Here is a 22604-nt window from a genome sequence, read left to right as displayed (position 1 = left end):
TGTAATAGAGAAATATGAAGTTGCTATAGAGTCGCAACAAACTGCAGCCTTTTAATCAAGTTATTCAAGGTTATCTATATCAGTCAGGATAGTTTATATATATATATATATATATACACACACACACATATATAAACAATTTAATAAAATGTAAGCTATAATACTTCTTACTTGGGGATGGAGGATGGCCAGATAGAAATATGTTCAGCTGTAATATCATTCACAATGTCCTCCTTATTTAAAAAAAAAAGAAAAAAAAAAGTGTGATTTAAAAAGAACTTTCTTTCAAAAAAAATTTTAGATGAAATTATGAAATACTGACCCGAACGTTGTGAAGTTTCACAAAGAGTGACAAAATAATAGTCAAAACCAATGGTTCCTATGAGAAAGAAAACAAAGAATCCTTAAATATTATATATATCTTAATATTTCTCTATCAGCCTCAAGGATACCAAGTACTTTCCTTCAAAAGATTCTTACCCTTTTGACAGTTATCACCTGCTTTAGTTAGGAGTACACTAGAGATTAACATTATTCTTAATCTCATGAAAGAAACCACAACACACAATTAACAAAAAAATGACCAAATTTAGGTGTCTGTCCTCCCACGTCTTTTGAAATTGAATTAAAAGAACTCCTTCCCACTAGTACTTCCAGCTACCTCTAAAAAAAAATTGCCTTTTTATTCCTCAAACTAATATTCAGGGACTTTGCTGGTGGTCCAGTGGTTAAGACTCCATGCTTCCACTGCAGGGGGTGCAGGTTTGATCCCCGGTGGAGAACGAAGATCCCACAAGCTGTGTGGCACAGCTGTTTATAGAAAGGAATTTAAGGAGTGGACTCTCTGTCCAATAAACAAATATGATATTAATCCTATCAAAAAGTTAGGATTCAGACAGCTAGCCCTATTACGAAGACTTCTTTACAACTTAAAAATACCTACTCTACTCACTAAAACAGAGTAAGGTAAATACAAAATAAACTTCTCCATTCAGACTATCCCATCCTCAAAAAAAATGATCACCAAAGATAAAAAGCACATTAACAGATTACTTAAATAATCAGCATTTTAACACTCAATAATTTTTTTTATCATATCCTCAGAAATCAGCAATAGTAGTTAGACCCACTTTTACAAAACTTACCCTTAATCTTTTGAGGAAAGAAAGCAGTTCACTCCTACAAAGACACAAATTTTTGTATATACATTTAATATCAGAAATTCAAAATAAAAACAGGAAAGTAAATTCGAGCTGAAGTTCTAGTCCTAACTTTCCAGTTCTGCATGTATAGAAGAGTGTAATATTCTATTGTTATACTAACCTAATAAAATGTCTTTCCTGTTTTAATTACATGTGACATCTTCAGTACTATCCAACCAGACACTGTTGATAGGGAATACACAGATATTTCCTAAGTTGGTGCTATTAGACAAGTCCATCCGAGATCAGCACCAAAGAATTCTTACATTGTCCATTTTTATGATACACAAGGATAATGACAGACGTTCTTAAAATAGTACAAAATAGTATAAATAACTTAAAAAATAAACTGATAGAAACGTACCGATACATTATACCTAATGTAGATTCCCTCTGCTTTATTAAACTAACTCTGCCATCATTTCCTCGTTTGTGTTGACTGGACACACTACAGATCTGAACCACAACTTCCCAAAGGTCTTTAGCAGTCCGTCTACTTTCCTTAGGGCCTGGAAGTTCTTTGCACGTAGCTGCTAAAAGCTGTCCAAGCTATAACAGGAAAAACAGAAAACACACAGAAGACAATCTGTAATGTCATACATGCTGTTTCTATTACTGAGGAACATCTAAAGAAAGATCAAAACTGCCCGCACATACGAAGCACAGTTATTTGATGCTGGCCTCTATCCGACCACTGGGGAATTCAGAGCTCACTGTCCACTGACAGATCTGAATCAGATCTGGGAAGAGGATCCTCTGGTTCCACCACATTACAAACCTTGTTTCTAAACAACCAGTCTAAGGAGAACAAAAACAGCATAGTCTAATGAGGATAAAAGTGAAGCAAGGCAAGAGACATGCTATTAAGTGGGGGAAAAAAGTTGCTAAATACACTTACTATGATCCCACTTGGGAAAAAAAAAGCCTGTAATGGAATATATACAGGACAGTGTTACCTGTAAAAGCCCAGAGCTAGATTAAAACAGTGCTTAAATTTCACTCACAAGCACACTTTTTTTTTTTTAATGAAAAAAATGAGGAAAAAATATAGACACTGAAGTTGGCAGAACAGAAGAACAAGATTTAGAGAAACTTTTCTCTAAGGAAATGGTAGCGACTGGGGATGTAACTACTGTTGATGTGAGGAGGCAGAATTAAGGAAGCACAGATTACTAAAAGGGACTGATCTGAACAAAGGCAGCCTTCAGGACCTAAGGTGGCGAAGGATCCAGAATGAACCCCGGCAGAAGTGCAGGAGCATGAGGAAGCGCCGTGAGGACAGGGCTGGGAGCGTGCTGGCACCACAGACAGGCTGGAGGGCAGGCCAGGAAGGAGAGGCTCCCGCTCCGTAAGAGGCTGGCAGGCTCGGTCCAAGCCAGGCCTTTTCCTACACCACTGCGACCTAAGTGAGCACCAACCTCCCTCCTCCTCCCACCAGCTAGCCTCCTATAATCCAAGTGCCCATCAACGCTGTACATTTTCCTAGACTACACTACCCCCACCTGATCCGCGAGACAGGCTGGACAGTTTTTACTATTTCGAAAGGTCTTTAGTCACATGCTTAAAAGCTTCTTTCCTTTTTATGATAAGCGGATATTTAAAGAAATATGTAACAGAATGGAAAATAAAATCGATTTAAATCATTTACTGTTTCACTACCCAGGGATAATGACTATTAATACCCTTCCAGACTCTTCCCTATACATGTGTATTAATATTCCACATGAAATTCAAAGTCTGAAAGGTGCTCTACTCTGTATAATTTTTAATACACATACCACACTCTAGACTTATTTCTCTACTTTCTCCTCTATGCTAACAAGGGAACAAGGGGCCAGCTAAGGAAGGAGGCACACGAAACCCTAACCCAGATGAGACAATGAGATGCCTGAGTGGCCCTGCAGCAAGGTCACCCCTTACCCTTCCCCCTCTGTAGACAGAGGGGGAAGTGCAGGAAGCAGGGGCTAACCGGGCCCAGGGTGAGGTAACCAACAGCACAGCCTTCTGCACTGTGGGCCCTCAAACACCCAAACAACCTCTCTGGTGCACGGCTCCACCGAACTCACTGCTAAGATGAACAAAGAGAGAAGCTACAGCACCATCTTAATACCAAGCCACCATTCTCAGTGGACATGACCATCTTGAGACAAAACGGTTCTCTCATCTGAGGGCTTACTAAAGCCTAAGGGACTGCTGGGCATCATCAGAAAAACTCCCTAAATATGAGGAACTCCCATCTCACAAAGTTGACTAAAAACACAGATATAATCCAAAGTCTGAAACTACAAAGAGATGGATAATTCAGGGACAACAATATATTTTTATGAACAATCAGGAAGAAAACAAAAAAGGAGGGAAAACCAAAAAAATCAGTAAGTCTCCAAAAGGCTGAAATAAAATGAGCTCAGTTCTTCAAAGGACATACATGAAATAAGAAAGAAGAAACAAATAACTGAAGACAAATGTAAAAAACTAGTACAATCTTGCAAGGTTCCCAGATACCCATCAATTTAAGGGACTATGTACTAAAGATGAGATGAGGGCAGATAAGAACAACAAAAGGTAATACAAGCATTAAGAAAAGAATAAGGGTGTCCCTGGTGGTCCAGAAGTTAAGAATCTGCCTTGCAATGTAGGGGATACAGGTATGATCCCTGGTCAGGGGCGATCCCACGGGCCGCAGGGCACCTAAGCCCACGAGCTGCAACTACGGAAGAGCTGCAACTACGGAAGCCGTGCGCCCTCGAACGTGCGCTCTGCAGCAAGAGGAGCCCCCATGGTGAGAAGCCCCCCCCCCGCCCCCGTCGTCACAGCCAGAGAAATCCCAAGGGCAGCAGCAAAGATAAATAACTAAGCATTTTTACAAAAGAACAAAGAAACTTGGGATGAGATGCATACATTAAAAGTCTTAAATCATAAAACTTCTTTTTTTTAAACTGTAAGACCAGAAAGGGAGAAAAGCTCACTGCTTCTTTACGGCAAACACAGAATTAACAAATGAAAGATTTGTTTCCTTAGGGAAAACATCTCCATAGTTTTCAAGTTCTCTGCACACAGAAGTACTTTCAGTGGTACAGGAGAGATACAATTAAGAAAAAAAAATAAACAACATACCATCAATTCACTGAATGAATTCTTTCACATGGAAATAATTACTAATAACAAACATGCGCACTAATAAGGGGGTGTCCAGTGGTAAAGAATCCACCTGCCAATGCAGGAGACATAAGAGACTCGGGTTCGATCCCTGGGTTGGGAAGATCCCCTGGAGGAGGGCAAGGCAACCCACTCCAGTATTCTTGCCTGGAGAATCCCCATGGACAGAGGAGCCCGGCGGGCTACAGTCCATAGAGTCACAAAGAGTCAGACACGACTAAAGCGACTTTGCAAGCACACTAATAAGAATCAGGCATCAACTTAAGAAAGTTTAACAGGCTTTGAGGAAGGGTAAGGAGTACGTCAAGGCTGTATATTGTCACCCTGCTTATTTAACTTATATGCAGAGTACATCATGAGAAACGCTCGACTGGAAGAAGCACAAGCCGGAATCAAGATTGCCGGGAGGAATATCAATAACCTCAGATATGCAGATGACACCACCCTTATGGCAGAAAGTGAAGAGGAACTCAAAAGCCTCTTGATGAAAGTGAAAGAGGAGAGTGAAAAAGCTGGCTTAAAGCTCAACATTCAGAAAACAAAGATCATGGCATCTGGTCCTGTCATTTCATGGGAAATAGATGGGGAAACAGTGGAAACAGTGTCAGACTTTATTTTTTTGGGCTCCAAAATCACTGCAGATGGTAATTGCAGCCATGAAATTAAAAGACGCTTACTCCTTGGACGGAAAGTTATGACCAACCTAGATAGCATATTCAAAAGCAGAGACATTACTTTGTCAACAAAGGTCCGCCTAGTCAAGGCTATGGTTTTTCCAGTGGTCATGTATGGATGTGAGAGTTGGACTATGAAAAAAGCTGAGCACCAAAGAATTGATGCTTCTGAACTGTGGTGTTGGAGAAGACTCTTGAGAGTCCCTTGGACTGCAAGGAGATCCAACCAGTCCATTCTAAAGGAGATCAGCCCTGGGTCTTCATTGGAAGGAAGATGCTAAAGCTGAAACTCCAATACTTTGGCCACCTCATGCGAAGAGCTGACTCACTGGAAAAGACTCTGATGCTGGGAGGGATCGGGGGCAGGAGGAGAAGGGGAGGACAGAGGATGAGATGGCTGGATGGCATCACCGACTCGATGGACATGAGTTTGGGTGAACTCCGGGAGTTGGTGATGGAGAGGGAGGCCTGGCGTGCTGAGATTCATGAGGCTGCAAAGAGTGGACACGACTGAGCGACTGAACTGAACTGAAGGTGCTCACATGGAAATGGCTGCAGTTCATCCCTGGAGGCTCCTTCAGTTCCACCCCGGTACTCCAGAGCTAAAGTCACAGTCTGACTACATCGATCAAAGCAAGAAAAACTAACTAACTTTTCACTAGTTTAGGATTATACCAAAATGTCTGTTAACTAAATAATTTTTGCTTAAATTTTCATAACTATATGGTACTAGAAAAAAAATACTAAGAGAGGGCAAACTCAAGTGCCTTAATTATCAAAAACTATCTCTTACCTGCAAACCAACAGGTATTTGTCCACACTTATATTCAATCTTAGAAACTGGACAAGTTACCTAAGGAGTACAGATCTAAAGAAACTCGTCCAATAATCCCACCCTAATAATTCTTTTATTTAGATTAAACATGAATTACCTTCACAAACGGATTACTCTGGAGTAGAAATGCAGGAACTTGCAGAGTAAGGTATTCATTTTCCCTCCAGTTTAACATAAAAGCCACACACTCCTCAGAAATAACTTGACGAAAAGGAATATCTAAAAAGCAAAGAAGAAGGTAGTTAGAATTACTACCATAACATTAAAAGAACAAAGCAAATAGTTGCTCAGATTCCAGTTGAGTAAATGAAAAATAGTTACAGATAAAAAAACAGAAAAACTCTAACATTTTATACTTTTCTTCTAGAAAGTCTAAAATTTTCCAATAATAGACTGCCACAGTTTCCACTACTAATCAACAAAATTCTCTACTAATAACACCTTAAGATGCCTAATACTCTACTATAGAAGTGTAGGAGTTGCTATCTAGCCTCTACAAATTTATCATTTAAATGTGTGGAGAATAACCACACGAACAAAACAAATATATGATGGTACAGTATAACCTTCTAGCATATTTAGAGTGCAGAAATAGGTAAACTACGCGTTAAACCTGCATATTTCTTTAAATATTTTTCATTTTTAATAGTTATTCTGAGGAAAGCATGATAAATATGCATGACACAAATCATTTACTCATTCAAAAAATATTACACCAGCAACAATTTTAAATAAAGATATGAGGAAAAAAGGCACTCAGACCTGTTTGACAATTATTTCTTTTGAAATAAATATAATATTAAATACACTTGAATTTTTATAGCTCAAAGTATATAATAGTCAGGTTTTAATGTATTTCAAGAAAGAGAAAAAGAAACCCATTGAATACTAAATAACAATGTTGACACTTAACATGGGGAGAACTAGATTTTTCAGTCTTTCTAAAAGTCTGTACCTGTGGCTATTTGTTTAATACCTCACTTTATTCCAAAAAGCAATTGGAAACAACAAAAAAGAGGCATAGGAACACAGAAAAATTAATAAGAATACACTCTTTGCATTATCTTCTTAAAGAAGGAATGAAGACAGAAGTAAATTTAATATCCCAGTGCACAACATTTCACTGTGCATTGCTCCCTATACACTTTGCCAAAGGAAAGCCAGACAGCATCTGGCTCCAAGGCTTCCTTTTTCACTGGTCACTTCTCATTAGAGAGTCCACAACTGTTCTTAGAGAAGAATTAGCATCTAGAGTGGGGATCAATCATTTTCTCATTCTTCCTAACAGTACATCCTTTCCCTTCTCATTTCCAACACTGTTCACAACACAAACTATGGGAAAAACAGATGAACATTCAGTAAGTCAACGGAGGGAAGGAAGGAAGGATGAAGGGAAGGAAAAGTATGTGAACCCCAAACTGTTCAAATGACATGGTAGCACAAAGAGACTGTAATTACACGAAGGCGTTTCCAATCATTTCAAAGAGTAAAGGCATAGGGTTAAGCTGGACTGATGAGTTCAAAACACACTTTTGTCTCCTACTTCATGGCCAAATTCTTTAACCTTTGTTTCTTGATTTACAAAACAGGGATAATTAAAGAGGCAGCTACTTCACAGAGACGCCGTGAGGACTAAATCAGTTATGTACTAAGTTCTAATGTCAGACATATAGTTAGCACCACTCAACAGATGTTAGGATTTCTAAAACTCTTTTTGCTTTTCATTTCAGAGAAATCACGTACGAAAAACCAATCTTCAACCTTTAAAAAGAAAACACTGTTGACAGTATATATTAATTAAATCAATTCTTATTAAGACTGAAGGGCACTGACATATTAAAACTCAAAGGAATTCTATCTCTAGAGTGCTAAAAAGTTGTAATGTCTTTAAGAAAACACAATGTTATTAACAATTAATTCAAAAGACCCCAGAAAACCAGCAGCCATTTGTTTGCACACATTATTAGCACCTTCCTTGATATTTCTACAACATAAATTTTACTGTTTATAGTATTAAATGTGTGCAGTATGACTGAAATGCTCTAAATATTATTAAAATATGTAAAATTAAGAAACTTCTTAAAGCAAGATTATATGTAACAGAGATGATAATTCTTATTTAAGCCCCTTTTCATAAGACATTTTTGGACCGGCCAAACCTGTTCCTAAAGTGAGCACAAGTGAGTTTCTGACCCGCTGGCAATCATTTTGAGGGCTGTCTATGGCAGCAGTGAGGAAATAAACCTTCAAGGACATTTTGATTCTTCTAACAGAATATCTTAAAACTGCAATATAATTTCTATAGTGTGCTGACAGGTGTCCCCTCAGAATTTATGTTCACCTGAAACCTCAGAAGGTGATCGTACTCAGAAACTGGGTCTTTGAAGATGTATTAATTAAAATGAAGTCACGCTGTATTGGGGCAGACCCTAAATCCAGTGACTGGTGCCATTACGAGAGGACAGATGGGGACAGGGATGAGGATACAGACAGACACACACACAAGAGAAGGCCACGTGAAAGCGACAAAATGCCACACACACACACACACAAGGCAGCCACATGAAAGAGACAAAACACCACACACACACACACACACACACACGAGAAGGCCACGTGAAAGAGACAAACCACCACACACACACACACACACGAGGCCACATGAAAGAGACAAAATGCCATACACACACACACAAGAAGGCCACGTGAAAGAGACAAGGACGAGTGATGCAGCTGCAAGCCCAGGAATGCCAAAGGCTGCTGGGAGCCACTAGAGACGACAGAGGAGCAACAGCCTTCAAAGGAAGCATGGCCCTGCAGACCCCGATTTCAGACATCTCATGGCCGGAACCGTAAACAAATATATTTCCGGTACTAATATATGGCAGACCTAGAACAGTTTTCTACACTTCCCCCAATGTTCTCCAGTGAACTCCACATCTGAATTGTTTTAAAAGAAAATTTTTTCACTGATGGTTAAAAAGTCCTGTAAATATTCTTTTAGAATCTTCCCCACAGTTACTTGAGTACTAAAGTCCTGAAATTTGGCTTTGTGAAAGTGTCTTACCAGGAAGCCTCATTTCCAGATATCCTCGCACCCTACTAATAAGATCAGAAGGCGGTCTCTCTCCTGACTGCCCTGTTCCAGCTTCATGTGTATAAATATCCAGAAGAAGCATCTCATTCAGCATGACCTGACGAAGTTTTGGTGAGAATTCTGTCACCAACTCCAAACAAGCAGCAAATAGCTGTTTAGCATGGGCAAAGTCCTATAAAAAGAATAGCAGACTGGTCTGAATCACCTTTCCTCTGAAGTGAGAAAAATGTCTTTATAAGTACAGAACAAAGAGAAGAATTAATTTAAATGGTGAACACTGGTTATCTCGAGCAGTGAGGCTAGATTATCACCTTTTTACTTATCATCTCTGCATTACTGACTTATTCCAATAAATATTTAATGCTTTTATATATATATATATTTTTTGGCTTCACCACATGGCATGCGGGATCTTAGTTCTCCATGGTGGTGGTGCAGATATATATGGTGGTTTAGTTGCTAAGTCATATCCAACTCTTGCGACCCTATGGACTGTAGCCCACCAGGCTCCTCTGTCCATGGGATTTGCCAGGCAAGAATTCTGGAGTGGGTTGCCACTTCCTTCTCCAGGGGGATCTTCCTGACCAGGCATCAAACGCATGCCTCCTGCGATGGAAGCATAAGTGCAAACCACTGGACCTCCAGGAAATTCCCTGTAATTTTTTAAAAACATTCAATAAACAATCAGTATAATATGCAGGCTGTTAAAGAAGTTTTACATAAACTGTAACAAAACTAAAAGGTTTATATAAATGTTATATACAATATACATATGTTATACAGGTATAAAATTCCATGATTAAACACCCTTCTCCACCTGAGAGTCAGAATTACATGTTACCCCCTTCCACAAGGTTCCACATTCTAAAATTCTGCACACAACCCTATTAGCCTATATAACTGACTAATAAATAAAACAAATAAGCTATGATCTAAGCCCTTTCCTATACATCTTCTAATTTTTCCAAAACACAGCCTTCGCTCATTCTCTCTCTCTCCACATGCTTTTATAATCTGGCTTCTATTCCTCCTGTCATGAAGAAAAAATGGCTCTTACTAAATAAAGAACTTGAATTCCAGTGAAGCTATTTTAAATCCTGAAAGATGATGCTGTGAAAGTGCTGCACTCAATATGCCAGCAAATTTGGAAAACTCAGCAGTGGCCACAGGACTGGGAAAGGTCAGTTTTCATTCCAATACCAAAGAAAGGCAATGGCAAAGAATGCTCAAACTACCGCACAATTGCACTCATCTCACACAGCTAGTAAAGTAATGCTCAAAATTCTCCAAGCCAGGCTTCAACAATACGTGAACTGTGAACTTCCTGATGTTCAAGCTGGTTTTAGGAAAGGCAGAGGAACCAGAGATCAAATTGCCAACATGGAAAAAGCAAGAGAGTTACAGAAAAACATCTATTTCTGCTTTACTGACTATGCCAAAGCCTTTGACTGTGTGGATCACAATAAACTGTGGAAAATTCTGAGAGAGATGGGAATACCAGACCACCTGACCTGCCTCTTGAGAAACCAGAATGCAGGTCAGGAAGCAACAGTTAGAACTGGACATGGAACAACAGACTGGTTCCAAATAGGAAAAGGACTATGTCAAGGCTGTATATTGTCACCCTGCTTACTTAACTTATATGCAGAGTACATTATGACAAACGCTGGACTGAAAGAAACACAAGCTGGAATCAAGATTGCTGGGAGAAATATCAATAGCCTCAGATATGCAGATGACACCACCCTTATGGCAGAAAATGAACAGGAGCTAAAAAGCCTCTTGATGAAAGTGAAAGAGGAGAGTGGAAAAAGTTGGCTTAAAGCTCAACATTCAGAAAACGAAGGTCATGGCATCCAGTCCCATCACTTCATGGGAAATAGATGGGGAAACAGTGGAAACAGTGTCAGACTTTGTTTTTTTGGGCTCCAAAATCACTGCAGATGGTGACTGCAGCCATGAAATTAAAAGACGCTTACTCCTTGGAAGGAAAGTTATGCCCAACCTAGATAGCATATTCAAAAGCAGAGACATTACTTTGCCAACTAAGGTCCGTCTAGTAAAGGCTATGGTTTTTCCTGTGGTCATGTATGGATGTGAGAGTTGGACTGTAAAGAAGGCTGAGCACCGAAGAATTGATGTTTTTGAACTGTGGTGCTGGAGAAGACTCTTGAGAGTCCCTTGGACTGCAAGGAGATCCAACCAGTCCCTTCTGGAGGAGATCAGCCCTGGGATTTCTTTGGAAGGAATGATGCTAAAGCTGAAACTCCAGTACTTTGGTCACCTCACGCGAAGAGTTGACTCATTGGAAAAGACCCTGATGCTGGGAGGGATTGGGGGCAGAAGGAGAAGGGGACGACAGAGGATGAGAAGGCTGGATGGCATCACCGACTTGATGGACCTGAGTCTGAGTGAATTCCGGGAGTTGGTGACGGACAGGGAGGCCTGGCGTGCTGCAATTCATGGGGTCGCAAAGAGTTGGACACGACTGAGTGACTGAACTGAACTGAATGGCACACTCTACTGAGTATCTTCCAGTTTCTTAACTGGACTTAGGGGCTACAGCCCAGTACTGTCCATTCCCTCTACCTGATATCTTCCATCCCCTTAGCTGTCATGACTCCACAAGTCCGGTTCTCATACCAGACTCTTCCATGACACTGTTTCTTGGATGCAATGCTAGACACCCTAGTATATCCTCCTAGGGTGATCTATGATGATTCCCAAATCTGTATTTCCAGCCCAGACTACTTCCCAAGTGATTTTAAGGATCTTTGTTTTGTTTTTAGCTTGAAATACAATCTTTTACTAACATAATACTAAATACAAATAACAACTATTCATGTTGTCTAATTTTTTAAAAGAAATAGAGACAAAGCTATATGTCCAAGACCATTTTTGTATAGTTATGAGGATAAAGGGAAAAGAATAAACCAAAATGCCTTTTCAGATATCCTTTCAGACCTACAATGATGATGTTAAGATCAGAAACACAAAACGGATCCTGATTCCTGGTTTCACCCTAAACTAATAAAGCATATTCTTAACCAGAGGTCAGTGTATACTTTTACTCACCTTAACAGTACTGCAGTGTAGACCTTTGGCCATTAGAATGTAAACCAAATCTCTTGTTAAATTGTCTTTAATTCCCAGGATGACACTACTATAGACAAGAGGTAACTCCCACTAGAAGAAATAAAAATACATAAACACACACACACAAAGCCAAATCTAGATAACAATTGTCCAGTAACAGTCACCTCTATTTAATAAAATCATTCAAAGGTCATTTTTTAAAGAGAAAAGAAAATGATAGCCACAACGAACCCCAAATAAGATGAACATATTCACTATAATAACCTAGTAATAAATAATTAAATGGATTGGAACTTTCTGAAGGATAGCCTATAGAAATAAAGACGAAATCTAGGAGTTTAGTATGTATTAATCCATATGATCCTCACAAGTTATTATTAAATAGGTACATCTCCATTTCACAGATAAGAAAACTGAGGCACACAAAAGTTAAATAACTTGCTGAAGACTATACAGCTAATTAAGTAGAGCACTGGGATTCACACTCAGGTACTTAGTACCAGAACTCTGGCTCATAACTCTTATGCTGTTCACTTCCTCATCCATATAAATGAACACAAATAACGATTTCAATGCTATGGAAGCCCAACTAAGACTGAGATCAATTTTTCTTTTCACTTCACTTGTACATTCAAATCCCACAGAATACACATCAATTTCTAGATGCTTTTTATCACATTCAGCAGAGAGGGAGTACACAGCTAGCTATATTAGAAACACATTCAGATTATTATAGGGGCTTCCCTAGTAGCTCAGCAAGTAAAGAATCCTCCTACAATGGTGGAGACCTGGGTTCAATCCCTGGGTCAGGAAGATCCCCTGGAGAAGGAAATGGCAACCAACTCCAGTATTCTTGCCCAGGAAATCCCATGGACAGAGGAGCCTGGTGGGCTGCAGTCCATGGGGCTGCAAAGAGCTGGGACACAATAGCATGGATGCACTACGACTACACCTAACGAATAAGACGCACACGCTAAAGGCAAACTCCCCGTATCATCACACTTTACCTGCATCTGTGAGCTAGTTCCCTTAGCTCACAGATGCAGGTAAAGGTAAGGTATAATAATCTCTAGCTATATTCCACTGAATGCTTAAAAAGCTACTTCATTTGCACTTTCCATGCAGGAGAACTTAGACAACTTCAGAAACATTATCTTGGCATTTTTTGGGGAGTGAGGGAGGCATTTTTAAAAAAATATCTAAAGCTAAAAATGTTCTATAAACAAGTTTTAATGAGGTGATTCTAACCTGCAGGCTTCGGACTTAGAGAGGACATGAAAAAACTAAACCAAAAATGCTCTGTATGGCAAGTATTAGCTACAGACTGCAAATATACACATATTTACAGCTATACTAAAAATGCATGTAGCTGCTGTAACAACAAATGAAATATAAACTCATTTTTAGTTGTTATTGATTTAATACCTTTTTTACCTATTTCATATTTTCTCTATCAGTAGATGTTCAAAATACAATGTCATGTGAAGGTCTTTCACATCACTGATGAATTATTAACAAACAAAAGGGCTTCTTATTCTCAAAAAGGTCAAGGAATAGCTCTTCTATTAGATTACATCAGAAAACAAGGGTAGTTTTCTTATCTGTTCTCAACAGAGGTTTCTTACCTTATTAGACACTGTCCAGAATTCACGCTCTGAAGTCATACCATGTAATTCAATTAAAATTTGTCGAATCCTCCATGGATCCACTGACAGTATCAGTTGATGTTCCAACTGGCCAATGGTGACACTTGCAGAGGCTAAGAAAGGAAGAAGAGATTTTCATTTAAATAATTATTTGATACGTTATTCATTCATTACTCATTCATAATCATGAAAATCGTGAAAACATGAGAATGGTAATTTACTGACAGAAATTGTGCATGTTTATAAACATTAGAAGTTAAAAGTCTCTCTCATCTTGAAAACTGATTTATCCAACTTAATGCAAACTATGTTTTAACTTCACTCTCATATAAAAAGCCTAAAACAACTTGGATTATGTCTTCATTTATCAAATAAAAGTAACGAAAATATAAACCAATAAAAATCCGTAACTTTACATGGAAAGAATTATGTCGGATATATGGAAAAATTTGATTTATTTTTGAACATCCTGTGTTAAAAGCACTTCTAAAATGTTCTGAGTAGTAAACTTTAAGAATGTTTTTCGAAGGGAGAGAATGAGAAGGTGGAGGCACTGCCTTCCCAGAGAACCAAGAATTGATCATTAAAATTCCTAACTACAACTCAACTTTCAGATACAGTCTTCAGTAATGCATTGCCAGCATTTTATCTGTGATAATATCACTCTTTTCCTTTACGATCAAGTCAAAGCAGCTTAAATCTAGTGATGTCCAAAGTAGCAACAAGTTCAGTCAATTGAATTCTGTCTCCCCTGCATGTTGAAGTGTTGAAGCTTGTATTTCTTATTAACAAGCAGCACTATATTTTCTTATTACATTTATAAAATAAGAGAAAACAATGGAAGAAAATAATCAAATAAGGCAAAAATGGCATGTTGCCAAAGCTGAATGTTTAGCCAGCAGACAGTGATATAAAGGCTGAAATGCATGCAAGCCTGCACCATTTTTTGCTTGTAACCACTCCTATTCCCTCTTGGTTTATACCTTCAAAACACAGCAGCAGATCTATTTCCCCAGCTAAAATCTTTTACGTATCCAGACCTACATCTCCATTAACCATACTCAGCAGACTCCCAAAACTTAACTGCTTAGACAGAAATATGACCTCAAAAGACAGGTTTTCTATTAGCTACCAGCATTAGTGTAAATAGAAAAAAAATTAAGAAGACAGCCTCAAATATCCTGAGGAACAAAATATGCCAAAATTTGAGCTAGGAAATCTAACCTGGGATATCATAAAATGAAGTTACAGGTTTAATGCACAGATTGACTCTAGGGGACCTCTTCCTCATCTGATCAACAAGTAACTTTCGTTCTTCATCTTTCAGTAATGTAATGAAAAGCTCGTGTGAAGAAATCATGAAAACATACTGCAGGTCTTCCAACCCCAGACACACATTCCTAGATCAGTAAGAAACGTTATAAAACAACAAGAATATAATTTTAGTTTGGGGAAAAAAAATCATATAACCAATTTTTATTAATAAACTGTTTGAAAGCCACCATTCAGTAATTGCACAATAATAATTTGAACAGTTTTTAAAATTTCCCTTTGGTCCTTATCTAAAGTTATGATTTCATTGCTACAATATACAAAGAGGGTAACAGCAAGAATCCTAAGTTTTATACGGCTACACAAATTTAAACTGTAAGTGTTCTCAACTACCAATTACTACCTGGTTATACGAAGACAGGCAAGGTAAATGTAAAATGATAAGGAATAAAAGATATTTTTCTCACAGACCTAAGCTCAAAATTAAGAAAAAGAAGAAAAGGCACTTACTTCAAAAAAGCAGCCATGTTTCCTTTCAAAGTATCTGAAGCTTTTTCTAAATTTATTGATCTTGAACAAACCTAGGAATTAGAGTAATTTTTATTTGAATATGGGTACTTCAAAATAATTATACTACAGTTTGCAAGTTTAGATTTAAAAACAGTCAAATTGTCCTTTCAGACATGGATCAGTCACAGATTTGGTTAAGAAATTTAAGAAAGGAGACCAAAGAATAAGAATGCATTATGGGCAGAGGGCGTGGAATGTGACCATTTCAAGAACCGGGTAAAGGATAATCTCACGGATTATGCAGTAAAGAATAATCTATTTAGCATATGAACAAGTCCCGCTGAAATTTACAAAGTATGGACCCAAATTAAATGGAGTGATAAACTGTAAGAATCAGTAGTTCCCGTCAGAAAAGTGAGAAAAGACTCATCTTGGATAGCTGAAAAGGATGATCAATAATAGCTAAAGAACACAGAACCAATGGTTAAGGAGGTAACCAAGGTTTAAAAAATAAACAATGAAAACAAAGAGCAACTTAGCTATGAAAATATTAGTCATCTAAAAATAATATTATTTAAATATCATTGTGAATTTTTTAGGTTAGGCTTCCCACATATTTTTTACAAGAAGTCAAAAAGTTATTAGTATAAAAGATCCTAACCTCAACAAATTGTCAATGCTCTCTAATATGCTGACACAAAAGCTAAATTATATAACGTGGACAGCAGTACTATTAACAAGAGCCAAAAAATAGAAACAACACTAACGTCCATCAAGTGATGAATGGACACGCAAAGAGACACTGAAGAGTAAGTGTATCCGTTCAGTAGGATACTATTCACCTATAAAAAGGAATGAAGTACTGATGGACACTCCAAGATGGATGAAATGTCTTCAATACCAAGTGAAAGAAGTCAGTTACAAAAGACCGTATGTTTCATGACTTCACTTATATGACATGTCCAGAACAGGCAAGTCTACAGAGACAAAAAATAGATCAATAGTTGCCTGGGGCTGCAGGGATTGGGAGGAAAATGAGAAATGACTGCTAATGGTTAAGAAGTTTTCTTACAGGGGCAGAGAGGAATGAAATGTTGGCACACTGGCTGAGGTGACGGCTGCACAACTCTACAAACATACTAAAAATCACTGGACTGTACACTTGAAATGAGTTGTATATTACTAGCTGGAAACAAACTCAATTATACAAATTCAATTATAGTTCATTAAAAAAAAAAGATTTCTCTGGAAAAATTATAAAGCTTAAAAGGACATTAAAGGGTGCCAAAATAAATCAAGAACCACACCAGCTCCTGGATTAGGATACTCAATATGGTAATGCTACTAATTTTTCACAAGCTGGCTTTTAAGTGTAATGTAATTTCAAACAAAAATCCAACAGTCTTACTTCTGAAACTTGACCATCTGAGTCTACTGTCTGCAAGAAAATGTAAAAAGATAAGCAGAACCAATACAACTTTGGAAAACAAGGTTTGTGCTTCAGATGATACCAAGCCTGGGTACAGGTATGATGGATGGGTAAACAAACAGAAAAGCTGTCACAGAGTAGCCTAGAGACAGGCCCACACACGTGTGCATGTCTGACACTCGGAATCCAACGGAGGCAGTGCTAGACACTGGCAGAAAAAAGAGGAAACTTTCAGCAACTGGCTCTGAAACACATGAGGAAAAAATGACACCGGATTCCCTTCTCCCCATGATACACAACATTCAATCACAGGTGGATTAAAGACCCAAATCTCCCCATGAACACAAGATTCAATCACAGGTGGATTAAAGACCCAAATCTCCCCATGAACACAAGATTCAATCACAGGTGGATTAAAGACCCAAATACGAAAAGAAGGCCAAGTTCTAGAGCTTTTAGAAGATGAAATACAGGATAATTTCCACAACTAAAGGATATGAAAAGCTTTAAGCAAGACACAGAAATCCACCAATCTCTTCCTTTATGAGAAAGACTAATAAATTTTATATTAAAATTAAGAACTTTTAAAATAAAAAAAATTAAAAGTACACCTCAGAAAACATACTTGCAATACTTAAAACTAGTAAAGGACAGAATACATTAAAAACTCCTGCCAAAAAAAAATAAAAGACAATTCAACAGAAAACTGAGGCATACCACTTGGAACAAGCACCTCAAAATATGAAATCTGTACATGCAAAAAAATAAATGAAAAGCTGTTAAATTCATTAATAATAAAGTAAAAGGAAGGAAAATAAAGAAACAAAAAATAAAGGGAAAGGAAAAGGACATTAAAACCTCAATGGGGGCTTTCCTGGTGATCCAGTGGTTAAGAACCTGCCTGCCAATGCAGGGGGCTGGAGCTCAATCCCTGGTTCAGGAAGATCCCACATGCTGCAGAGCAACTAAGTCTCCGCCCCACAACCACTGAGCCTGTGCACCTAGAGCCTGCACTCCTCAAAGAGAGAAGCCACTGTGAGAAGCCCTGCAATGCAGGGCTAGAACTGCACTGAACAGTTGAACTGCAATGAACACACTGTAATCAAGAGTAGACCCCACAGGCCGCAAGCAGAGAAAGCCCACTCAGCAACAAAGACCCGACGCAGCCAACAAATAAGGAAGTAAGATCACCTCAACGAGATACCGTTATACAATGACCCAGCAGGAAACCTGACAGTGAGATCCTGATCAACCAAAACTCTCATACATGTAGCGGCAGAAACGCTTTGAAACTTTACGGAAAAATTGCAGATATACTTTCTCCAGGAATGTAACAGATAACTGGTATGTGGGTGCACCAGGATGTAAGCACAAGAATGTTCAAGCAGCAGAATAACCCCAACCTGTAAATAACACAAATGTCCATAATCATAAGAATAAATAAATTGTGGCATGGTTATATAATGTTGTAACATCTTACAGAAATGGGGGAAAAAAAACTGTATCTGCATACAACTTGAAAAAACATCTCACAAATATGTTCCCTGAAAGACAACTTGTTTTGTATGATTTCATTTATGTGGAGGTCAACACAGGCAAATTTAAGAATATTCTTTAAGGGTACATACAAAGGGGATACAACTGTAATGAGAAACAAGGAAATAACTATCACAAAAAAGCAGGGTGGTAATTTCCTCAAGGAGGAGCAGAGAGGGTGTGGGAAGACACATTAAGGACTTCGAGGGCACTGGCAGTATCGTATTTTTGGAACAAAATGGTATTATCTGTAGTCAATGCACTTCTCTCAAGGTCTGTTACATTAAGACTATTAGAGAGAGAGAGGGGTCCGGTAGAAACACAAATTATGGAGCTCACACGAGAGGCAAGAGGTATGATCTGAGCGTTTTTAGTGAGCAGGTGACTGAAATTTTGGAAGAGAATAAAAGTGTGAAGAATAAAAGAAGCTGAGTGAGCCAAGGACAAAACTTTAGTAAAGAAAAACATTAGAGGAAGATCAAAGGAGAAGTCAATGGAGGACTAAGGAAAACCCGGTGATGGCGGAGAAGCAGAAGCGAGCTCCAGCAGCAGACACGGTGGGCAAGCGCACTCTGTTGGCCGCGCCGCCTGAGCAGGAGAGGCGAGACGGACGAGGACAGTGAAGAGGGCTCCAGATGCAGCAGCTGGGAGGCCACTGGAAAACTCAAAGCAAAATTATAAACCAAAGGGGGAAAAACGTCTCACCTCAAGCAGAAAGTCTATTTTCTCTTTATTAGGTCTAAGAAACAGCTGGTTAAATTGAACACTAATCGTTCTACCTTCTAATACATCACGGACTGTGTTACAGGCACAGACTTTAAAACAGATTTCATCCAGGGCTTCATTTCTGTCAAATACAAAAGTAGATACACTCATTTATTTTTTAATAGAAAGGCATATAGTATAAAACTAAAATCACAAGAATGGGCCATTTATTCTTGAGAGGTAAGATTTTTTACAATATTCAGGCACATTAGTAATTACCTAAGTCAATGGGGGAAAAAAATAAACAGGAAAGTTTTAAATTTACCAAGGGATAATTTAGGTATACAGATTAATCTGAATCAAACCAACAGAATCAAACTCTGCTGTCTAAATTTTTTTACCCAAGCACTTTTAAAAAAAGAATTAGATGAAAATTAAAGTGGCTCCTCTAACCATGTTAACTCTCCGTACAGTAAAAATAAAGTGAAAGCGTTGTGACAGACATACAGGTAATCTGGAGGGACATTATTGATAAGTCGGAAATGCACACTTACTCTTACATAAAAATCAAAAAGTAATTCACTTACTTACCCCTGTTGAGCTTTCTGAAAGAGTTCCCTTAGGACCGACTGCCGGAACTGGATAGGTAAACTGAAGGTTAAGTTGTCTTCAACAAAGATCTTTATTACCTCCTGGAACACACACAAAAAACTGAAACTATTACAAAAATCTTGAAAGTCTCTTAAAAAAAAGAAGTTTTTTAAATAAAATTTTAAGTCTTTCTGAAATAGAAATTACACAGTGAAGAAAATCATTAAAATATCTTGCTAGGAAAATCTCTTCCTAAAATTTTAAAATTACATTAAGGGTAAAAATAGCACCCCTCTCAGTTCAATTCAATGGCTCAAGTCATGTCCTACTCTTTGTGACCCCATGGACTGCAGCATGCCAGGCCTCCCTGTCCATCACCAACTCCTGGAGCTTGCTCAAATTCATGTCCATTAAGTCGGTGATGCCATCCCACCTGTGTTGACCATCCAACCAATCTGTTGACCCCTTCTCTTCCCGCCCTCAATCTTTCCCAGCATGAGGGTCTTTTAACTGTCCAATGAGTCAATTCTTTGCATCAGGTGGCCAAAGGACTGGAGTTTCAGCTTCAGCATCAGTCCTTCCAATGAATATTAAGGGTTGATTTCCTTTAGGATTGACAAGTTTAATCTCCTTGCAGTCCAAGGGACTCTCAAGAATCTTCTCCAACACCACAGTTCAAAAGCAACAGCTTTCTTTATGGTCCAACTCTCACGTGCATACATGACTAAGTGAGGAGCAGTGTCCCCACAAGAGACTGAGCTAGACTTGCCTGTGAGTGTCCAAGAGTCTCTGGTGGGTCAGCAGTCTGGCTTCAGGCCAAACAACAGGGAGGGGACACAGCCCCGCCCATCAATAGAAAAGTGGATTAAAGATTTACTAAGCATGACCCCGCCCATCAGAACAAGACCCAGTTTCCCCCCTAGTCAGTCTCTCCCATCAGGAAGCTTCCATAAGCCTCTTATCCTTATTCATCAAAGGGCAGACAGAATGAAAACCACAATCACAGAAAACTAACCAAACTGATCACATGGACCACAGCCTTGTCTAACTCAGTGAAACTATGGATCATGCCGTGTAGAGCCATCCAAGACGGACGGGTCATGGTGGAGAGTTCTGACAAAACGTGGTCCCCTGGGGAAGGGAATGGCAAACCACTTCAGTATTTTTGCCTTGAGAACCCCATGGACAGTATGAAATGGTAAAAGCACCCCACTACCCTTCTTTAAAATTGGAGATCATGGGCCAAAAGTGAGAAGTGAGAAAAGAATCATTAAGTAGTAATTCAGCTATGTTATTAGAGACTTTTAAAATTCCTCTCCTCCACTTTAAACATGATTTCATACAACAAACTTTTTAAAATGCTAAAACAGAGAAATATTTCAGCTAAAAAATAGTGTGCTAAGAAACTGGTCTACTCAAGTTAAATGGTTTAAAATTAGTGAACTGTACAAAATTTATCATTCTAATAAATGATATTATCATAGTCTTTTTATAGTCTTTTTTCTCAGTTGTTTATCAGCTCTTTATCAAGCAATGGAAGAAAGTAGGGGTGATAATGCGGGGATTTCTGGAAATAGCTAAATCGGCTCTACAACAAGAGCACTGACAAAAATGGTTTCAAAATCACAGAGCAACCACTATTTCACTTCCATAGCAAAACATGAGCTACATGGGAGCAAGCAAGTCACTTCCCAAATGTTAGAACACCAATTTGTTACAGCTGTCCAATAACTCATCAGCTACAGAGAATCCTATCCCCTCACTCCCAAAAAAGCTAAATATGATTTCTAAGACCCTCCTGCATATATAGCTAAAGTGACAAAATTCGAGTGTTGCAACAAAACCGCTCTTTCCCCTCTCCTAGCGATCCTTACACTACTTCCTGAGCTGTACATTTGGCCTTTTATTGCATCAATGGTAACATGCAGGCTTCCCTGATGGCTCAACTGGTAAAGAATCCACCTGCAACGCAGGAGACCTGGCTTCAGTCTCTGGGTTGGGAAGATCCCCTGGATAAGGGCATAGCAAGCTACTCCAGTATCCTTGCCTGGAGAATCCCCATGGACAGAAGAGCCTGGCGGCCTACAGTCCATGGAGTCGCAAAGAGTCAGACACGACTGAGCAACTGAGCATGGCACACGTGGTAACATGTGCCAATCTGTAACTGACATTCTTGCCTGCACGGGTCTTACTATGCCAGAGACCGTCTTAAAGATTCTACATCTTATCATAATTGATTACCACTCCCCATAAGCCTGTATTAGGGATATGTAACTGAAAGATCTCTTGTGTTTGATAACTTCATTTATAGCTGAAATCCACCTTCAAGAAAGTTTACTTTTCTTCCCTAGGGCAAATCAGAATTGGCAAAAAAAAAAGGGCCAGAGGGCAGGGGAGGGAGCACTGTCTCCTCTCTTCTATTTTCTCTGAAGAAAAAAAAAAACCCCAAAACTCTAGTTGAGAAAAATGAACTAAAAACCTAGGCTAAAAGTCCACTGTGGAGACACAAAACTAAAGGTATATTATAGCACTGTCTTTTCATAATTTGTTTTGAATTTAATAAGATGAAGGCACTGTTCACTTTCTAGAATGAAGGCTTTTTTTAAAAGTACAAATTCTAACTCCCAGTGATTTTCATTACAAAGCTGCAGATATATATTCAGAGGGGGCAACAAAAAAATCTCAACAGACTAATTTAAGCTCTTTTCATGAGTAAAACTGAGATGACGACCAGCCTCCCTGGAAAAGTGGGCTATGTAACAGACTATCCAAACCGACCAAAACTGCTCTGCTCACCCTCTCCTTCAGTCTTAACTGTTCTCAGCGGCTAATAAGGTCAGGCTGGAAGACCGTAC

At 38.7% G+C, this 22604-nt stretch overlaps 1 protein-coding gene across 1 annotated transcript in view; it reads right to left on the bottom strand.

Annotated features, from left to right (window-relative positions):
- INTS8 (integrator complex subunit 8) overlaps nt 1-22604 on the bottom strand; it is a 46449-nt gene that overhangs the window by 11473 nt on the left and 12372 nt on the right. Inside the window, exons 9-20 of the mRNA XM_018058237.1 lie at nt 19750-19850; nt 19159-19300; nt 15489-15559; nt 14931-15106; nt 13686-13819; nt 12040-12150; nt 8935-9136; nt 5965-6086; nt 1567-1751; nt 1146-1179; nt 323-379; nt 172-233 (exon numbers count right to left, since the gene is read on the bottom strand). Of these exons, the coding sequence (XP_017913726.1) occupies nt 172-233; nt 323-379; nt 1146-1179; nt 1567-1751; nt 5965-6086; nt 8935-9136; nt 12040-12150; nt 13686-13819; nt 14931-15106; nt 15489-15559; nt 19159-19300; nt 19750-19850 (1397 nt within the window). The remainder of the gene's footprint in view (nt 1-171; nt 234-322; nt 380-1145; nt 1180-1566; nt 1752-5964; nt 6087-8934; nt 9137-12039; nt 12151-13685; nt 13820-14930; nt 15107-15488; nt 15560-19158; nt 19301-19749; nt 19851-22604) is intronic.

This window comes from Capra hircus, chromosome 14 (genome assembly GCF_001704415.2).
Source record: "Capra hircus breed San Clemente chromosome 14, ASM170441v1, whole genome shotgun sequence".
Taxonomy (NCBI): Eukaryota; Metazoa; Chordata; class Mammalia; order Artiodactyla; family Bovidae; genus Capra; species Capra hircus.
This window is presented reverse-complemented; position numbering and strand designations above follow the sequence as displayed.